The sequence below is a fragment of the Schistocerca gregaria genome, chromosome 5 (assembly GCF_023897955.1).
Source record: "Schistocerca gregaria isolate iqSchGreg1 chromosome 5, iqSchGreg1.2, whole genome shotgun sequence".
Taxonomy (NCBI): domain Eukaryota; kingdom Metazoa; phylum Arthropoda; class Insecta; order Orthoptera; family Acrididae; genus Schistocerca; species Schistocerca gregaria.
Window position 1 is genome coordinate 235915860 of NC_064924.1, and position 22251 is coordinate 235938110.

Here is a 22251-nt window from a genome sequence, read left to right on the forward strand (position 1 = left end):
GCAGGGGGCAACTATCCCTCTGACCGAACACGCTGAGCTACCGTGCCGGCAGACCACGGCGCTCCTAAGCTTATCTTTTCCTGGACTACTCAGTTTGTATATTTTGCTTATTTTTTTCATAGTTCCACACAACTTCTTCTAGTTTTCTCGATTGATCTGTGTTCAGTTTTTCAAGCCCTACCCACTGTGCCAACTTATAACTAAATGTGAGGGGGGTGCGACGGGGAGGTTCCCTTGTTAGTGTGTTCCTTGGAGGGGGCGAAGGCAGGCGCTGAGCGGGCCGCCGTGTTGCAGGGCAGCGCGACTCCAGTGAATGTGACGCGGCGAAGCTCCAACGACTCGGCCGTTTCGCGCGGCGCTTCGAGCGGCGGTCTACGGGCCACGGTGCGCGCGGGCAAGATGTCCGCCCAGCTGCGAGAGGTGCTCGACATGGCCCTCCTCTGGGAGTTCAACGTCTTCAAGCTCGAGAAGCTCTCCGCAAACAGGTAAGGCTGCGCACTGAATCGCACGCCGTCGCTTACTCCTGCAGAAAATACCAATGAGGCGCTGACAACCGTAAGGGCTTAAAGCACACCATCATCTATTCTGGGATTGTAGCGTATGCATTGACCAGCCAGAACTTTATGACCACCGACCTACTATCGATACAACGCCGCCCAGGCTATAGCAGCGTCATCTTGTGAGGAATGACTGCTAGTCAGACACACGCATAGTGGATGTAGTATCAGTGAGAGTGTGAGACCTGAGTTTCTCATGGCGTATACAACTTTCAAATAACTTCCGGGAATTCAGCCAGGTAACACTTCCAGCGACGGCCGATATTTCGGCGGGAGAACACCCCGCCATTTTCAAGGCAAACTGCAACGGACAGGTGGCGTACACCCAAATTTAAAACCTCGGTTCTCGGACTGAAGCAGGAAAGATAGCAAACACACACACACACACACACACACACACACACACACACACACACACACACACACACACTGAACACTAGTGCCACCAAAGATGACCAAAGTCAGAGCTATCGATAGTGAGACTATGAATTCGCAGGTGAGGTAGCATTGACTCTGTCCCTCTATTTTTTGACAAGGGAGAGAGCCGGATTCCAAACAGAGTTTACACAGAAACCTCCATCCCTGTTAATGAGGTTGCTCGTTAATTTAATCTCAACTGCCTCCCTAATAACACTGTCCCATTAGCTGGACGTGCATGCCAATATCTCGGTGTTATTATATAACATGGGGTGACCAGTATCCAAGCAATGTTCGGCAATAGTAGATCTACTTGGCTACTGTAATCGTGTGGGCCGTTTATGCTCAGTACATCGGTCCTCCACGGTCCTGATAGTTTGACCAATATATGTCATGCCGCAGCTTCAAGGAATACGATATACACCCGCCTTACGCAGTCCAAGATCATCCTTAACGGAACTCGAAAGTGCTCTAATTTTAGATGGAGGTCGGAAAACACATTTCACATCGTATTTCCGTAAAATACGACCGATCTTGTTGGACGTGTTTCCTAGGTAAGGCAAAACGGCAGTAGACTTACGTGTTGACTCAGAATTTTCATCAATCACCCGATGTACAGTTGGTCGATAGCGCAACGCACGTTCAATCTGTCTATCACTATAACCATTTTGACGAAATGTAACTTCAAGATGGGACAGCTCAGCTGGTAAAGTCTCAGCGTCAGAAACTACATGTGCCCTGTGCTCCAAGGTACGAAGTACCCCTTCACGCTGAGCCGGATGGTGACAACTATTAACCTGTAAGTACAAGTGGGTGTGAGTACGTTTCCTGTAGACTGCATGTCCCAATGATCCATCATCCTCCTTCCTAACCAACACGTCAAGAAAGGGTAGGCAACCATCCTCTTCCACCTCTATCGTAAAACGAATGTTCGGATGGATCCAGTTCAGATGTTCTAGAAAGATATTCAAATTCTCCCTATCATGAGGCGAAACAACGAAGGTATCGTCAACGCATCTAAAAAAACAGGTGGGTTTCAAAGGCGCCGACTCCAATGCACGTTCCTCGAAGTCTTCCATAAACAAATTTGCGATCACAGGAGACCCATCGCAACTCCATCTGTCTGCTCGTAATACTCGTTTTCCGACCTCCGTCTAAAATTAGAGCACCTTTGAGTTCCGTTAAGGATGATCTTGGACTACGTAAGGTGGGTGTACATCGTATTCCTTGGCATATCGTATTCCATGGCATATATTGGTCAAACTATCAGGACCTTGGAGGACCGATGTACTGGGCATAAACGGCACACACGGTTACAGCAGCCAAGTAGATCTGCTATTGCCGAACATTGCTTGGATACTGGTCACCCCATGTTATATAATAACACCGATATATTGGCATGCACGTCCAGCTAGTGGGACACCTGGAAGTTCGGCACGAGCATTGCAGAAACGCATGACTTGGGTGTTCGAGGAGTGCTGTGGTGAATGTCTTCAAGACGTGGCGAAACCACGTCCAGACGTCATGGGTTTGGGCGGCGATATCGTAGGCTGGGCAGACTGGTAAAACAGGGCAGGCGGCGAACTGTGGCAAAACTAACATTAGACTTAACTGCTGGGTAGAGTGTAAGTGTGTCAGAAACCACACTGCACCGAAAACTCCCAACGCAGCCGACGACCCGTGCATGTGCCAATGTTAACTCCACGACCTCGGCAAGTGAAACTGAAATGAACACGTGACAATCGGCACTGGACGTTTCCGCAGTGGCAGAGCGTTGTATGATCTGATCATCATGCCGATGGAAGGGCGCGAATCCGTCGCCTTTCAGGGGAACAGCTCCTTGACACCTATACTGTAGGGTGAAAACAAGCTACGGCGGCTTCATTATGCTTTGGGTAACCTTCACGTGAGCATCGATGGATCCAGTGAAGCTCGTGCAAGGAATGATGACGGCCGAGGAGTATCGTACGCTAATTTTAGACCATGTACACCCCTCCATTACGATCATATTTCCTGACGGCAGTGGCATTTTTCAGCAAGACAACGCGCCGTGTCACAAGTCCAGGATTGTGATGGAGTGGTTTGAGGAACACAGTGGCGAGTTCCAATTGGTGTGCCACCCTCCCCCTCTCCCTAACTCTCCAGATCTGAACCCGATCGAACACGTCTAGGATGTGACTGAACGTGACGTCAGAGCTTATCGCCTTTCTCCCCGGAACCTACGGTGATCAGGAGGCTTGCGTGTGCATATGTGGTGGAAACTCCCTCCAAGCGACTTACCAAGGCCTCATTGCTTCCATTCCACGACGCGTCGCCGCTGTTATTCGTACCAGAGGTGGACATCCCCGCTATTAGATAGGTGGTCATAGTGTTCTGGCTGTTCAGTGTGTGTATGTGTTGATCTTACAGAGAACCATCGCTGTCTGTGGTGTACCCATATACTGTTTACAGAATGAACAATAATAAAATCGACAAATTCAGGGACCAGTTATTGACGGAAATGGAGGAAGAAAGATCCTATGAACATATGTCTGGAAATGGACAGTGTGCATGCAACGACAACAAATCGTCCCAGAACACCGTACACTTCGCAACAGATGTTCACTTTGGCCTCCATGGGACCCAATTCAAACGTCGCATCATGGATTGCTGCACTCTTTCGCAAGTTACAGCCTCTCTCCAAATACCGTCACAGGCGCCGTGAAGACGCTGTTGAAGGGTCTGCACATCAGGTACTGGTTCAGCATGCACAATGCTTTCCAGATGCCCCCAGAGGTAAGAATCCAGGGGTTTAAGTCCGGTCATCTAACAGGCAATGCTGCAATGCCTCCGCATCCTATACATCGTCCGGGGGTGAAGTTGAGGTGTCGGCAAACTGTAATGCGGAAGTGGGGGCCACTTGCCTAGAGTTTGTACTGGAGTTCTTCTCAGTATCCTGCAGAACCCGGTCCTCCATATCCGGTGTGAAAACAGTCCGCCGCCTTTCTGAAATGTGTGATGTGATTGGTGTCTCTGGGGGTACTTGTATTGGTATAGCAATGCTGCCTCTCGACCGTTTATCTGCCTGGCCGTACAAAAACACCATCTCGGCTTTTTCCATCATCAATACAGGACCATTCTGCTGCTTACACTATACTGCGTCAGCGCCACCTACTGTGACAACGATGAATTTCCGTACACATGCTCATAAGATTTTTTTTCCCTCTATTTCCAGTCAGAAATCCGTCCCTGCACTTTGTCGGCTTTATTAATGTCCACCCTGTATGTGAATATTTGCGAAAAGCTATCCCACCGATTCCTCTGATATTCGCTTCCATGTCAGTCCAAACCATAAATTTTTACTTTTGTGGGAGCGCTCACTGGCTACATTGACTCCTATTTCCTCATAAAAGCTGGAAGCTCTTGAAGGAATGCCCCACCACAACCTCACGTTCCATGATTTCAGCAGTCCGGTCTGTAAAATGTACGCTGAGGAGTTTATATCCTTCAAGAATGTTACCGACCTCATTACGAAACTGAAGTTGCTGTTGGTAGCAACAATGCACATTTCAGAAATTTTACAATTATGAAGTCTTCATGCGGTGGCCATGAACTGTTGTTTCAAGTAACATATTCTTCACTGGAATCATGGGAGGCCACTATTTTCTTCATGTCACACAGCCTGTCATTTCCCCACATCATGTTTTGCAAAATCTAGTACCGGCATACGTAGGTGGAACACAACCTCCAACCTTGAAACACAGACTTAACAAAACTATTAGACTCTTGCCTGAACTGAACCAATACTTTTATTTGAACCAGTCAAAGAACGTGGTTAATGAAAATCAGGATAATGAGGACCATGACGTCTTGGCACAGGTCATAATTATGTGTGTAGTGCATTTAGTTATTTCTGATTGTAGTTTCACATTAATTATGAATTCATGAAAATTTTGTGAATTAACATTAATAATAATAAAAATTGTAAATATTAATTAAACTTTCACAGCATAAAGTGTGCACATTATTTTTCATAGGAAATAGAGGATGTTGAAACTTGGTTAAAAAATAAGTCACATCTATGAGACTGGTGCTTTGTGTACAATTTTACTATTCACAAACATCTATTTTTTTCAGAACTTTGTATCTGTACTTTTGGCCCTCGTGGTTGTCAGCGCCTCAGATGATTTTGAGCTCTTCTCTGCGGACGGACTAAGGCTGCGTGAACACTAATTAAATGAGGGGTCCCTATTCTGTAATATGTCATTGCATTTTTTTATGTATTACTTTATTTCCAAGTATTATGTGAGACTAACATCTAATAATTTTTGACTAATCTAATCCGTACAAGCGAAATGTTCTTCAAGACCATATTGTAGAAGAGGAAGTAGATCAATATGAGATGGCAGATACGATAGTGCGAGAAGAATTTGACGCGCCATTAAAAGTTCTACGTCGAAACAAGGCCCCTGGAGTGGACGACGTTCCCTCAGAGTTATTAAGATCTTCGGAAGAGCCTTCCATGAGAAAATTATTCGATTCGGTATTTGAGACAGAAAAAATATTCTCATACTTCAAGAAGAATGTAATAATTCCAATTACAAAGAAAGCAGATATTGACAGATATGCAAATTACCGAATAGTTTAATAAGTCGGGGAGCAAAATAGTGACACCAATCATTAACAAAAGAATTGAAAACTGATAGAAGGCGATGTCGGGGAAGATCATTTTGGTTTCCATAGAAATATTGGAACTGTTAGAAATAGATTAAGGAAAGTAAAATCTAAGTTAAATCAGGGAGCTCAAGATTATGTACAATTTGTACGATATAGAAACCAGACAGAAATTACAAGAGCCGAAGGGCATGAAAGAGAAGCAGTGGTTGAGAAGGGAGTGAGACAGATTGTAGCCTGTCTTCAATGTTGTTCATTCTGAAGATTGAGCTAGCTGTGAAGGAAAGCAATGAGAAATTAGGAGAGGGAATTAAAATTTAGGGAGAAGTAATGAGTACTTCTCAGTTTGGTAAAGACGCTGTAATTCTATTAGAAATAGCAAAAGGGTTGGAGATGCAATTGAAAGGAGTGGACGTTCCTTGAAAGGAGGATTTAAGATGAACATTAAGAAAAGGAAAACGAGGGTAACGGAATGTAGCCGAATTAAATCAGGTGATGCTTAGGAAACTAGATTAGGAAACAAGATACTAAAACTAATAGATAAGTTTCGCTGTTTGGACAGTAGACTAACTTCTGATGGCAGAGGCAGACAGAATCTAAAACGCGGAATAGCAATGTCAAGGGAAGTGTTTCTGATGAGGAGAAATTTGTTAACATCGAATACAAATTTAAATGTTATTAAGTCTTTTCTGAAGGTATTTTGTATGGGGGTTGCTTATACGGGAGTGAAACGTGGGCGATAAGTAGTTCAAACGAGAAGACAGTGGAATCTTTTTAAATGTGGTGCTCCAGAGAATGCTGAAGATTGGGTGAATAGATTATGTAACTCATGAGGAGGTACTGAATATAACTGGTGAGAAAAGAAATTTGTATCATAATTTGAATAAAACAAGAAATCGGTTATAGGACACATTCTGAGAGAGAAAGGAGTCGCAATATAATACTAGAGATAAGAGTGGGGGATAACAATCCAAACAGTGACAGATATTTCACACCGTGATTTTTAAAACATTTCTGAACATCATAATCAACATTACTCAAGACAATACAAAAACTACCTGTTGAAACTGACTATTATTATCTCCATTCACATAGGAAGGAAAAATAATTATTTCAGTTTTATGACTGGGGATTTATTATTCAAGTCTGCACTCATAGAACTGAAGTAAGTTTTTTTGAACGACTACGTACTTAGGCCGTGTAAGCACTGAAACTGGTCAAGTGACTGTTGTGTTTTCGCTAAATGAAAGAGTAACCTGACCACTGTAGCAGATCACTGGCAGTCACAACTGACAGCGTTTGTGCTTCGTCTTTAATAGTGTGTTGCTGATGACTCTCAAATTCCTTTTTTTTTTTTTTTACTTATTGATCAAAAACGTGAGTCTTGTTACATACTCAGATTGAAAAGTACCCTAGCAGTAAATCTGGTGCCATGTTTTTATACAAAAGCAGGGTGCCGTCAACGCATACAATTGAAAGTGCCAAAATAAGACAAAAATGTCCAGCAAACATGTGCTCTAAAGCGCGTACCTCAAAAGTTACGAGCACTTGATCATTAGAAGAGTTATATTTAAAAGTAGCAAAGATGAACAAGTGCTCACAGCTCTGAAGGAATGCATTTTAGAGCACATGTTTACTGGATTTTTTTTTGTCCATACTACCAGTTCCCAACATATGGAAAGCAAAGAACTTGCAGTAAGCCGGCCGGACTGGCCGTGCGGTTCTAGGCGCTACAGTCTGGAGCCGAGCGACCGCTACGGTCGCAGGTTCGAATCCTGCCTCGGGCATGGAAGTGTGTGATGTCCTTGGGTTAGTTAAGTTTAATTAGTTCTAAGTTCTAGGCGACTGATGTCCTCAGAAGTTAAGTCGCATAGTGCTCAGAGCCATTTTTGAACTTGCAGTAAAAGATATTTGTTTCACAGTGCCGAAAATGAGTAATTGCTCGTAGCCCGTAAGGAATGCATTTTCGATCCTACGTTTACTGAGACTTTTATGCTTCTAGTATCGTGTACTTTCAACGTTATGTGTTTACCGCCATTAATTATGATTAACCATATATATATATTGTCTATGGTACTCAAGCTAGTACGACTATAACTTCGTTATCAATTATCAGATCGTTGGAATCATATGTCTCAACAAGTGCTTTCTGTTTCTGATAAAATGCTGAACCTGGATCAGAATGCAATTGCTTGATAAAAGCGCGATAAAATGATTACTTGCTTTTGATACATGACGGAGTTGCAGCACCGAGGCTAGCGACATAATGTAGACTAACACCTTTCCTTGATTTCTGAATTACAGTCTGTTTTGACTCACATTTCGAACAGTATTTTTAAATGTATTTGTCAGTATTTCAGAGAATTATCATGTGTCACTGTCCATTCGTATTCGTGTAATGATTTACGAAACTTTCTGCTTACCTCTTATTTGTGTGGTTAATAGCGCTTGAAATAAAAGCGTCTGTTCCAATCATGTCAGTGTACGAGCTTTTCTCAGCTTATCATTCGGTGGTTCTTGGAATATTCGCTATGATGAATGAATCACGAAGTTCATGTCACGCTTGAAGTGTGATACCGAGTTACGGCATCTCATATGTTTCACAAATAGGTTTAAAAGCATCCCAGGTGCGTTCAACGCCTTGGGTATATTTAGCCCCCTCGTATTCCACGAAAAATAAAGAACAATAGCTAATGTTTCATACAGAGTGCTGTTATCATCTGCATAAGAAGCACTCACATGCTACAAACACTGAACTAAGAGTCATCTAACAGAATAATTACGGAATCCAACTATGGGATACAGCCTCTTCACCTAACATATAATAAACTTAATAGCGTCGTAAGGTGTGCCCCGAGAAAATCTACTTTAAATACCTCAGTCCAATGTTCCTTACTTTCAAATGTGACTGTTATTATGTAACAGGTCTTTTTCAATGTTTTATAATGTGTTATTATACTTTTTTGTTACGTCATTGCTGTACAAATGTTGTTGTTGTTGTTGTTGTTGTTGTCTTCAGTCCTGAGACTGGTTTGATGCAGCTCTCCATGCTACTCTATCCTGTGCAAGTTTCTTCATCTCCCAGTACCTACTTCAACCTACATCCTTCTGAATCTGCTTAGTGTATTCATCCCTTGGTCTCCCTCTACGATTTTTACCCTCCACACTGCCCTCCAGTACCAAACTGGTGATTCCTTGATGCCTCAGAACATGTCCTACCAACCGATCCCTTCTTCTAGTCAAGTTGTGCCACAAACTTCTCTTCTCCGCAATCCTATTCAATACATCCTCATTAGTTATGTGATCTACCCATCTAATTTTCAGCATTCTTCTGTAGCACCACATTTCGAAAGTTTCTATTCGCTTCGTGTCCAAACTATTTATCGTCCATGATTCACTTCCATACATGGCTACACTCCATACAAATACTTTCAGAAACGGCTTCCTGACACTTAAATCTATACTCAATGTTAACAAATTTCTCTTCTTCAGAAACGCTCTCCTTGCCATTGCCAGTCTACATTTTATATCCTCTCTACTTCGACCATCATCAGTTATTTTTCTCCCCAAATATCAAAACTCCTTTACTACTTTCAGTGTCTCGTTTCCTAATCTAATTGCCTCAGCATCACCCGACTTAATTCGACTACATTCCATTATTCTCGTTTTGCTTTTTTTGATGTTCATCTTATATCCTCCTTTCAAGACACTATCCATGCCGTTCAACTGCTCTTCCAAGTCCTTTGCTGTCTCTGACAGAATTACAATGTCATCGGCATGCATTCGTAATAGTAAATTAGTCTGTAGATGAGTACAGTAGATATATTACAGCTGTATTTGATTGCAGTGCTGCCTTCTGCAAGAGTTCATATAATTTTCCGATTATTTAGAATACTAAAGTGTTACTTTTATATCAATAATTTTGCTAGCTTACGAGATATATTGACGTTCACACTAATGTTTTTACATTCTTGCGAACTGGTTCGGAAAATCACAGTTAACAAAATTGAAGTTATTTTATCATGGCATTAATAACAATAACAGTATTTGTATTATGGATTACAAACTTGAGTTACTTGTAGCATAACTAAAATTATAGCACATAGATGTAAAACTAAGATAATTGTTCAGAGGTAAATGAAAGTGTTAGGACACTGGGCTCACGAGAAAACTTTGATGCCATCTTAGAAGTCATTCTGGGAAATTTCATGCAACCGCCTTGTCTCCAAGTCCATATTTATTGCCAAATTATTTTTTTTATTGCCCAATTATAGACCTGTTACCTGTTGTTTAAAAACAGGTCGTACATCTTACAATTTTCGTTTTTCATCTTTTTACAATTTTCTTTCTTTTTGTTTTATCTACAACATTTACAGAGAATAATACTTTTCAAAATAACAATAATTTAAGGTTGAAATAAAAATAAATTTTGTTGTCTTTTAAGAAGAATATAAAAGGAAGATAGGATAGATGAGAGATTTGTTAGTACCATCACCGAGTGTGATCAAGTTCATAGCAGGAATCGTGTGTCAATTCCAAGAAAGGGAGGAGAGAGGGAAGGATAGGGAAGGCCCACCCAACGCATCTCCTTCCGCAGCTCGCTCCCCTGCAGTTTGCGTGCGCGTTGTCAGCATGAATCACCCCGCGGCCTTCTTCCCAATCCCAGAGCGCTACCGCTGTGCAGCCAACAATGTGCGTGTTGTCAGCGTAGAGCACAGCGCAGCATTCGCGCTTTTCGTCGCGCATGTGGTGCTCGTCGGCAAGTGCCACTGCTTTCGCGCTTTTTGTGGGAACGAGAGTAAATTTTAGTGAATGTGCAATACACACAATCGTAATCCGATACCCTCGCGCCTGTGTCTCCGTGCCCATGCTCGGCAGAGAATCTGCTGAAGTCACAATGGTTCTAGACGTGTAAATGTCGGCCTAACACCAGACAATGACTTTGAAGTAGTTATAGAGGTAGAATATGCACAATGTATTTGGTGCAAAACGCAGATTTAATGGGATGAATTGTTTGTGTCGTCTTGTTGACACTATAGAACTGTACCGTGGGAAGCAAGGAGAGGATATTGTTTGGTGGCCGGTATCCTCCTCTGTAACACAAACTGCACACGTGTATTAAAAGGGTTCCTCATCCACAAGAAAAAGAAATTACTTACATGAAGCTAGTCCATGTGGTACACGCTCTTCTGTAATATTCCACATTAGCCTCACTGTTGGTGAAGCACACTTCCGCAATGCACACTACTCTGGTCGCTATGTGCTACCTGCGACTGCCTGCAGCTCAACTCGTTGATTCACTCGATGACTGACAGGAACTGACTGGGCCTCCGGCCCACGGAGGCGATCTAAATACTGGCGGTCGAGACGGCGTTGGCGGCGCGTTGTTTGTGAGTCTGTCATTGGCCTCTCTCCTAATGGGCTTGCTTGTTCTGGCGTCTATTATCAATTTTCTCGCAACCTCTTTGGTGCATGGTGTACTGGCGACAGCTTGCACCAGCACAAGTGGCACTGCCTGTGCAGCATGAGGGACTATATAGATAAGAAAATGATGGACAAATACGATCCATCTCATACTCTTATTGATACTCCTATGACTGAATTTAACGTTTCAACACCTGATATGCAAATTGAGGCAATGCCTGAATCAACATGTGGGGAAGTGCACATTTACTAAAACATTCGAATGCTCTGAATATGTATTATCTATTCTTTGCACTACTATTTGCAGTCGATTGGCTAACAAGCTGGTGTCCATACATAAGAGGGGTACTATGAATCTGTCAAGTTCTCTACGACAACAATGTAACTATGGAGCAATTAGAGCAATGCATCAATACCTGTATTGCTCATGTACCAAAAAGTCTAACTGTTTAGCCTGTCAAAGTCCTCAAAGGCCGAGTTTACAGACGTTATTCGAATGGATGTGTTCGCATCTACTGGATTCGATGTAACACAGGCAGAATTTAAAGCTTTTAGGAGACAACTGTTTGTGAATTGCTGCACTGCAACGCAATTGTAAATAGACCATTGTTGTTACTTCCTCCTACACAGCTTTGCTACTTACCAATGAACCTGTATGTGAGCAGTTAACAATCAACTTCTGAGTTGCTTATAGCAAGACACACACACACACACACACACACACACACACACACACACACACACACACACACACACACACACACACACAGTTGCATTTTAAACATAACTACTGCTATCTGCATTATAATTTACACCACCATATGCTGGCAATTTGCACAGAATACAGAGAGCATATTGCAAATACTGTTGTTTTTCACATCAAGGCACTCATAGTTGGTCTGTAGTAATCGAATTAGACGACAATGGTTGTATCACCAACATCAGCATTAAACGCAAATAAGCTGAATGCGTGTCTTTTAAGCGCCTAATTAATCATGGGCGGCGGTAGAGAGGACACGGACCCATCACCGCTTTTATAAGCCAACAGGGGACAACAAGCGGTGTTTGGCGCACTCCTGCATGTGTAATCGTCTTCCAGCTACAAAAGCACATCAGTCATAGTCAAAGATTTGACAGCAGCATCACCATAAGTCTTCATTAATTTCCAGGGATTTTGCGCTAGGTACACAATCGATTTGTTGCAAAAGAAATAGCATTTCGGATGTTGGATGGCGATTGAAGTTGCGTGATAGCATCCAGTGATTTAATGCTGCAGCCGACAGCGCCCTACCATGAACTGGATTAAGTTCCGCAAAAAGGTTAATTGTGAATCACCACCGACACAGTATGGACTCAGCTGGCAAGCTTTGGAGACGATGTTGAGTTGTACACGCTCAGTTACTCCAGCCGACTCGCGGGTCTCTGTGAACGGCTTCGAGAAAGTGAAGTGGGTTACAGACATATTACCGTCACTGCCGAGTTAAAAGTGAAATCGTTGGAAAACTGGCGGTGTGATCGTCTTTCGCATAGGGGAGAAACTTGTGTTTATTCACATCTGCCAGTGTTTCGAAGACTCCTTAAGTAACAGCTCTTATTTTCTATGTATATAACTGATCCGACTTACAGGATGAACTTTGTGGCTATTTTCTGATGCTTCTGTGTTCTCTTCATTGAGTGAAAGTGGGAGACAAAATTTCTAGTTGGTGCGATGAATGGCAGCTTGCTCTAAAAAAAAAGCACTCCGTCGTCAAGCCACGAGTGGTCTACCGGGACCATCCGACCGCCGTGTCATCCTCGGTGGAGGATGCAGATAGGACGCGCGTGGGGTCAGCATACGGCTCTCCCGGTCGTAAGATGGTATTCTTGACCGAAGCCGCTACTATTCGGTCGAGTAGCTCCTCAATTGACATCACGAGGCTGAGTGCACCCCGAAAAATGGCAACCGCACATGCGGCCGACATGGTCACCCATCCAAGCGCCGACCACGCCCAACAGCGCTTAACTTCGGTGATCTCATGGGAACCGGTGTATCCACTGTGGCGAGGGCGTTGCCTCGCAGCTTGCTCTAAGTAATATTTAATATGGGTGAACAGGGAAAAAAAACACCACATAATGTTCGAATACAGCTTTAGTAGTGCGCTGCTTGAGACAGTATCATCGATTAAATACTCGTATCTAGATTTAACCTTGCAAAGCAGTATGAAATGGAACGGGTATGTAAGGATGATGGCCGACTTCTGTTTATTCAGGGACTTTATTACGAAAGCGTGACTCATCTCTACAGAAAATCACGAGCAGAGCAGTAAGTGCAATGCATTTTTGATTATTTGGGCCCCCCACAGGGTTGAACTAAAGGAGGACATGGAAACGCTTTGCCGCTGGTTGCACGTGGCCCAGCGCCCGATATTGGGAGGCACACACGGAGACGGCGGGACGTTGTCAGGAATGCAATCTGTGACAGATTGTGTCCGCAAGGTTCTTCTACGTGTCAAGCAAAGCTGAGGGCTTGAGAACCATCTGCCTTGGCACCATGCCTGGCGGATCCTGTTGGTACCTGTCAGCGCCTGCTGGCGCAAGGTTCATTAGTTATCAGCTTCATCTGCGTCGCATCTGCTAGAGACAACTAGCCGGGGGTCCTGGCTCTTCACACGATGTATATTACATACAGTACTTACATGAAGTCTGAAAGTAAGGAAGTGGAAAATAGGAGGTGAATAAATCAATACAAAGATTTTTTAAGTTTTTTTTTAAATAGAAGAAACGATTTATTTATTGACACACTACGAGCAGAAGCAACCAACATAGTGCATGCACTCACACCACGTGCATTTTTATTTTCTCGCGATCACGACCCCAGGCTGTCATTAGCACTAGCACCAAACACATCGCATAAGGCCCACATTGAAACACTCCGGAAGCATTCTTACCAGTTTACCTAACCTTGCTAACATGAATTGCATAACCCAATAAGGTCTGCAACTTATAATCTGAATTTAATATGTACGATTCAGACACTGAAAGCATTGCTTATAGATTTGTAACACATTATGATATTTGCGTGTGAACATATTAATTTGTGAAACGTGGAGTTTACATGCTGCAAAGGAAAAATACAATACTTAGTGATACTGTCTTTATTGCGTTGAATTAATGCTCAAACTGTAGCTGTTATAGGCTCCCAACATGCAACACTCGACGAAATAGAGAATGTACATTTAACACACGTAGTGATGTGTCCCACGTGCTTTGAATATTGCACCCACTTATCCTGAAAGCAAATTTTACACAGACAGATACCCTCAAGCACATGCCATCCGCATGACACTGCTTCGTTCCGACTTTTTCCGATAATTTTAACATTTAACCCATCGTTTGATGTAATTATCGCATTATGCGATCGACAGAATGTCCACAAAAGCAGAACCCTCGACACGAATCAGAAGCATACATCTGGAGAACTGCAGAGCATGTGCTGATCACGAACCATCTTCTTCATGCAAGTGTTTCACCTTTACCGTTGCAAAAGACCCCTCTTCACTGAGCTCAACCGCTCGTTGCGTAATAGCAAACGGCCACTCATCGAAGGAAGCTAACCCTGTCTCTAGCGTGCTGTATTTAGACCACGCCGGCCCCAGCAAGGTTTCCAGTTGAACTGTATTCAGGCGTTTATTCTAGAAAGCAATTTGGACGTTGCTGCACCATTGGTTTCTGGAATCTCGACATGTCATAATAACACGACCGGATGAGGTATTGCCTTACTAACCACCATGAACGGAATGCCTCCATTCCACATCGGCCGCCTAGATTCGGAAAACTATTTGGGAAAGGTAGTAAACCTTCTGTATAAACCCCTCGCTTTGATTTCTAACTGCGTCTGCTGGCAAAGATATAGAGTCGGTATATGTCGAGCAGACTTAGGCCATTACCTATTAATGTTTTTTGTATATGTAGTCCTAAGATCGATTTCTCCACTGGAATACAATAATAGTTGCTTACATATTCATATCGTGATCATGACGTCTTTTTTATATTATGACTCCTTTAACTGAATGTGGTACAAAACAGACTCACGGAGTCATTACTGTATGATTACAAGACTCTAGAACAATCAGTGGACGCAGCCACATCCGTAAAATATCTCGGATTGCCTTAAGAGAGACTACTGATACAAGAAAAGCAATGTGTTTCCTTACAGTTTCAATTAGTAAGCACAGAGATGATCAACCAATGGCAGTGACAGACTCTGCACGAGAGGCGTTCTGCATCGCAGTGTTATTAACTGCAAGCTTGCGAGAGCGTACATTCCTAGAAGCGTCAGACAGTATATTGCTTCCCTATACGTACACCTCACGGAAATAGAGCATGAAGGTAAAATTAGGTAAATCTTAATGTCACAGGGCTACGTCATACATAGTTTTCTGTTATCATTATCCTTACAATTACTATCGTATTAGATTGCAGGTATGACAGCATGCATTATAGTGTCCATATGCTGAGGTAAATTTCCGATGTAAACAGTTGCTTCCCTAGGTGTAGCAAGACATCCCACGGTTATATATTACAGTAAGATATTTGGGATTGAGTGCTTAACGTGGATGACCTCCAATGGTGGATATATATATATATATATATATATATATATATATATATATATATGAAAAACTTTACAAATTTAAAAATTCATACAAATTTATTGAAAGGAGATATAGAGCTGGGTTTAGTGTTGTTTTGTAGTGAAACTCATCATGTTTTTTACGTTGAACTAAATCTGTTGTATGTGGATTCCGTTCGTTATCCTGCTCACATCATTTCAGAAGTCAATTTCTTCCCAAACTCGCTGTAGCATTGAAGGTGTAACTTGCTCAGTGGCGGTGTAAATTCTTGCTCGAAGTTCAGGTAGAGAAGCCCGCACAGGATGTACAAACACGATACCCTTCATGAGCCCCATAAAAAAAAATCGGGTGGCGACATGTCTGGGGAACGTGGGAGTCATACAACTGGCGCATCACGACCAACCCATTGACCTGGAAAGTGGTCACTGAGAAAATCCCAGACGTCAGCCAGGTAATGGGGTAGTCCACCTACTTGCGTGAAGTAAACATTTCGTTCTTGGTCATCCTCATCGATCTGTGGTTTCAAAAATTGTTGTATCATTTACAGGTACACAATCCCATTGATGGTTCTCTCACTGAAAAAAGGGACCTACACTTTGTTCTTGTTCAGTCCCTAAAAAAGTTCAGTTTAGATCTATCACGAACATGTTGCAATGTTTGATGTGGATTTTCACTGCTCCAAATCCTACAGTTATGTGCATTAACTTGCCACTTAAGTGAAAAGTCGACTTGTCAGAAAAGATGATTTTGTCCAAGAAGTGTTTATCCTCATGTAACCGATTTAACATATCGGCACAGAAGCTCTTGAGAGCAATTTTATCAGTGCATTTTATGCTTGTACGATCGTTAGCCTGTACGGTTTCAAACGCAAACCGTTTTTCAAAACACGCCACACAGTCGTACGTGGGCGAGATCACAGCGTGTCGATTTCGTAGGCTGTTGACAAAATCAATGACTTCGTCAGATGTGCTTGGACGATCTGATGATTTCCCGTGTCTTACCAAGCGCCCTGTTTCTACAAAAAATTTATACCACTCACAAATTGTAGGACTACTAGGAGTATCTTTAGCGTACTTGGTACGGATATTACGCTGAACTGTTGTCGCCGCTTCGATTCTTCAAACGAAAACACACAACTAGCAAGCTTGGGTCCAGTGAAGGCAGCCATCTTTAACGCAAGTGCCTCTAGCGCTCCTTACGGTGCGATTCGGCACTAGCAAACTACGCGAGACAAAACTTGATGTATTTCCCTACAAACTGACATTACAATCACCTCTGCAAGTACCATTAGTCAATTTATATGAACCTTCAAAATTGTAAAGTCCTTTTTTTAAACACCCTGTATATATGTAACCTCACAAGCCTAAGTGTAAACGAAGTCACCCATAGAGACTCGCGAGTTTAACTATAAATGACATTGTGATGTAGAACTTCTTTCGCACAGCGTCTGCCTCTGGGGTTGATCACCTCTGTGCTTACTAACTGAACCTGTAAGGAAACACGTTGCTCTTATTCTATCAGTAGCATATCGCAAGGAAAACCTAGATTTTTGTGAATGTGGCTGCGTTCATTGATTGTTCTGTAGTCGTATAATCATATAGTAATGACCCCTTCTGTCTGTTTCGCGCCACATACGTACGTACATACATACATTAATCCTTGCTCCATAGATAATGAATACACTTCGTAGTGATGTGGAATGTGTCACTTTAACATAAGTTTTCTTTACACAAAATAATTAAGTTTTTTACAGCTACTACATCATATCTAAAAAATTCACCTATTGATTTGAAGGAGTTGTCATTCAGAAATTCTTTCAATTTGCTTTTAAATGTTGGTTGGCTGTCTGTCAGATTTTTTATGCTATTTGGGTAATTAACCAAAGATTTTTATGACCGCATAATTTACCCTTTTCTGTGCCAAAGTGAGATTTAATCCAAAATAGTGAAGGTCATCCTTTCTTCTAGCGTGTAGCTATGAACTTCGCTGTTATTTTTGGATTGGGGGTGGGTTATTAATGACAAATTTCATAAGTTAATATACGTACTGCGAAGGTACTGTGAATATTGCGAGTTCTTTATATAAATGTTTGCAAGGCGATATTGGGTGGGCTCCAGCTATTATTCTGATTACTCGCTTTTGTGCTATGATTACTCTCTCTCTTATTGCCGAATTGCCCCAAAATATGTTGCCATACGAAAGCAGTGAATGAAAGTAGGCACACTAGGGTAATTTACTGATATGTTTATCACCCAAATTTGCAATAACTCTAATAACGTAAGCAGCTGAACCTTGCCGTTTCAGCAGATAATAGATGTGTTTCTTCCATTTCAATTTCTCATCAATGCACAAACCCGGAAATTTTTAATATTCTTGCTTAGCAACAGACTTCTGTTCATAGTCTATATTTATGAGTGTATCAGCATGCAGTTAAAGAAGTAAAAAAAAAAAAGATGTCACGATCACGAGATCAACATATAAGCTGTTATTATTACATTCCAGTAGAAAAAAATTGCAGAACGGCCTTAGGACTACGTACACGAAAAATCTTTAATAGGTAATGACCTAAGTCTGCTCGACACACCGACTCTACATTTTTGCCAGGAAACATAGTTACAAATCGTTGGGGAGGGTGATGGATGTATATATAAGATTGCCTACCTGTTGAAAATAAGATTCTGAACCTAGATGGCCGGATGTGGAACAGAGGCGTTCCATTAATGGTGGTCAGTGAGGCAAGACCTTATCCGGGCATGCTGGTAAGAAAGTCGAGATTACTGGCAGAAGTAAAGCTGTGAGGACGGGCCGTGAGTCGAGCGTGGGCAGCTCAGTTGGTAGCTAGAGCACTTGCCCTCCAGGAAGTTTCATATCAGCGCACACTTCGCTGCAGACTGAAAATCTCATTCTGGATATGTGAAGCAATTGGTCGTCGTCTTAGAGAGCATGGGGCGTTTAAGCCTATTACTACTCACGACTGCCGGCCGCTGGTGGCCGAGTGGTTCTGGCGCTACAGTCTGGAACCGCGCGACCGCTACGGTCGCAGGTTCGAATCCTGCCTCGGGCATGGATGTGTGTGTTGTCCTTACGTTAGTTAGGTTTAAGTAGTGCTCAGAGCAATTTGAACTACTCTCACGACTGGGGGGAGGGGGGGGGTTGCTAGAAGGACGAGAAAACGTCATCTGGAGAAGGCATTTGTTCGTGCAGTTGTCGACAACCTCAGTATCAGCATAAGACACTTAGCCGCAACAAATAATATTGACGACATGACAGTCTGGAGACTACAACATGAGAAGCTACTGTATACATACCAAGAACGGCATGGGCGGGCACTATCAGCAGCTTATATTCCTGCATGTGTACCCTGCTGCGAATGGTTCAGCCAATAAAGTGCCAAATTTAATTTTTGTGATTACAGGGACCTTTTCAAGTCTCAAACTTCTACCATCTGTATATGCAGACCAGAGCGACGAACGAAAATTTGTACCTAGGCCAGGAATCGAATCTGTGCCTTCTGCTCACAAGGCAGATGCACTAACCACTACGCCACCCGCCGAACGGTCTAAGGCGCTGCAGTCATGGACCGTGCGGCTGGTCCCGGCGGAGGTTCGAGTCCTCCCTCGGTCGTGGGTGTATGTGTTTGTCCTTAGGATAATTTAGGTTAAGTAGTGTGTAAGCTTGGGGACAGATGACTTCAACAGTTAAGTCCCATAAGATTTAACACGCATTTTTTTTTTTTTAACACTACGCCACCCTGACACAATGGCTGACACAATGGCTTTGCACAACTGCACCCCAAGTATGCTGAGAAGTGAGTGAGAATTGGTATCGAGGGGGCAGGCGTGCTAGGGTAGTGCACGCAGGTCTGCACAGCCATTGTGCCAGGATGGCGTAGCGGTTAGCGGATCCACCTAGTAAACAGGATACCCGGGTTTGAAACCTGCCCTTGGTTCAGAATTTCATTTGCTACTTCAGTCTGCATATAAACGTCATACATATTTGAGACTTTTCTCTGTGATGTACTCGATGAATTAAACAAAATGTTTCGAACACTAGGCATTTTTTTTATTTAACTAAGGCATTTGATTGTATTGGTCACAAAATATTGCTCCAGAAGTTGGATCATTACAGAATATGGGGACTAGCTCACAATTGGTTCACTTCTTAACTTAATAACAGACAGCAAAAGGTCATTACTCACAGTGGTGAGAATGGCTGTGATGTGGAGTGTGAGTGAGGTAGATCAAATGGGGACTGCCCCAGGGATCAGTGTTGGGGTCACTCCAGTTCCCATATTTATTTAAATAATGTGCCATCTAGTATTACGGGTAACTCTAAAATATTTCTGTCTGCTGGTGACACTAGCTTGGTAGTAAAAGGCCGGCCGATGTGGCCGAGCGGTTCTAGGCGTTACAGTCTGGAACCGCGCGACCGCCTACGGTCGCAGGTTCGAATCATGCCTCGGGCAAGGATGTGTGTGATGTCCTTAGGTTAGTTAGGTTTAAGTAGTTCTGAGTTCTAGGGGACTGATGACCTCAAAAGTTAAGTGCCATAGTGCTCAGAGCCATTTGAACCATTTGGTAGTGACCTTGGAGACTTGCTCCTCAATTTGATCCTGCGGAACTTAACGTGTAAATAAATAAATAAATCACATAGTTTCATTTGGTTAAAGCTCCTATGCCTCGGTTTCAGGCATTATCCCCCATTTCTGTCGTCGCCGAGGTGGTATTCCGATGCAATTGGAGAGCCTCTGCAATGTTGTTCGAGTTCAGGGGAAATTCCAATTGGACTGAGGCGTGGATGAGCATTTGGATTGAGGAGGGAGGCGTGGCAGGGTAGTCCGTGCAGTATAGCGTAGTGATCAGCGCATTTCTCTTGCGAGCAGGAGACCCAGATTCGAATCCCAGGCTTGGTACAAATTTTCAGTCACCCCTTCAGTATGTGTAAATACCTCAACAATGTGTCAACCGTAAGTTTAGTGCAAAATCGGTGTAGATGAGGCTTGCTTCTATACATCTATAGCTATACCTCGCAAGCCAAGTTACGGTGTGTGGCGAAGGATACTCTTCTATTTCCATTCGCGAATCGTGTTTGGGAAAAATGACTGTCGATAAAGTTCCACATGAGCTCCAATTTTTCTGACTCCTTCCTCGTGGTCATTTTGCGAGACACATGTTGGAGGACTCTTCGGACGTACGCTGTCGGAATTTCAATAGCAATCTTCTCCGTGAGACACAGCGTCTCTCGTGTAGTGACTGCCACGGAAATTTGTCCAATACGTTCGCAAGGCTCTCGCGCCAGCTGATCGCTCCCCTGACGAAAAGTGCCGCTCGTCTCACTCTGTCTCTTCTGATAGTCCTGCTAAGAAGCGGAACATTTCTACTCGCCGTCACAGATTTCGTCTAAATTTATGGTATAGGCAGGCCTTGGCCAGAAATGAAAGAGACGGAAGTAAGAGCTCCAGGTGAGCAAACGCTTGGGAAAATTAGCAGCTGTGGCGCGGGTCGGACGAATCATGGGCATTTATAGTGTATTTGCTCAGTCTTCAGGCTGCAGTTGGAGCAGACAGTACGGTAATCCAGTGGTCGTGAAATCAGGTCTCTATGCGGAAACATTTTTTTTTCAAGTCTTACATTATCTTTACATTAAGTAAACCGAAATAATGATCAATATATTGTATTTAATACATTGTATTTATTTTTGGAAATTTTAGAAATTTGTGGTAAGTTCTGTGGGACCAAACTGTTGACGTCGTCGGTCCGTAAGCTTACACACTACTTAATCTACCTTAAACTAACTTACGCTAAGGACAAGACACACCTTCATGCCCGAGGGAGGACTCGAACCTCCGACGGGGAAGCCGCGGGAACCGTGCCAAGGAGCCAGACCGCACGCTACCCCGCGCGCCTTCCATTTATTAAAATTCACGGATAGGAGAGCCAAAGGAAATTTTGGAATTGCCATCCTGCAATTGTAGAATGATTCCCCTGAAACGCACTACGCCAGTGCAACCCTGCGATGTATATTTTCATCATCAGGTAAACAATTTGATCAAAAAGCTCGAAAACCCTTCTTATCTCATCGAGAGCGAATACGAAATCAGATGCCCAGAAGACTGTATAAAACATTCCATTGTATCTCACCATCCGCCCTCGCCAATATTTAGCGAAATGATGCGTTACGCGTGATTTGCTGCCAAGCTGTGCGATGAGAGAGAACTTTTTATTAATGGAAACCATTTTTTATATAAACTTTGAAACAACAGCGTAACTGTAAAAATGCGGCGTTTAGAACGTGTGCTAGATGCCTAGAAAATTAATGCTTCTGCAGCTTCTACAGTAACTATCAGCCCAGCACCTGTAAATCATCAAGTGAAAAATAATGAAGTATCTATTTTTATGTACGAAGTTCTCGTACATATCTTACAGACACTTCCTGAAATCTATTTGCAACCCCAAAATTTGCTTTACCTTTCCTCTTCATGACTGTTAAGAAAATATTAATAAATACAATATATTCAGCATTCTTTCGGTTTATTTGGAGCGTAAGTAACCAAAAAACTGAAAATAGAAGTTACTGTTACTGTTGTT

General features: G+C 42.8%; 1 protein-coding gene across 6 annotated transcripts in view; it reads left to right on the top strand.

Moving 5' to 3' along the window:
• LOC126272075 (high affinity cAMP-specific and IBMX-insensitive 3',5'-cyclic phosphodiesterase 8) overlaps window positions 1–22251 on the top strand; it is a 1931196-nt gene that overhangs the window by 1797067 nt on the left and 111878 nt on the right. For all 6 annotated transcript variants that reach the window (XM_049974623.1, XM_049974624.1, XM_049974622.1 and 3 more), the window contains one exon: window positions 295–485. In XM_049974623.1, the coding sequence (XP_049830580.1) occupies window positions 295–485 (191 nt within the window). The remainder of the gene's footprint in view (window positions 1–294; window positions 486–22251) is intronic.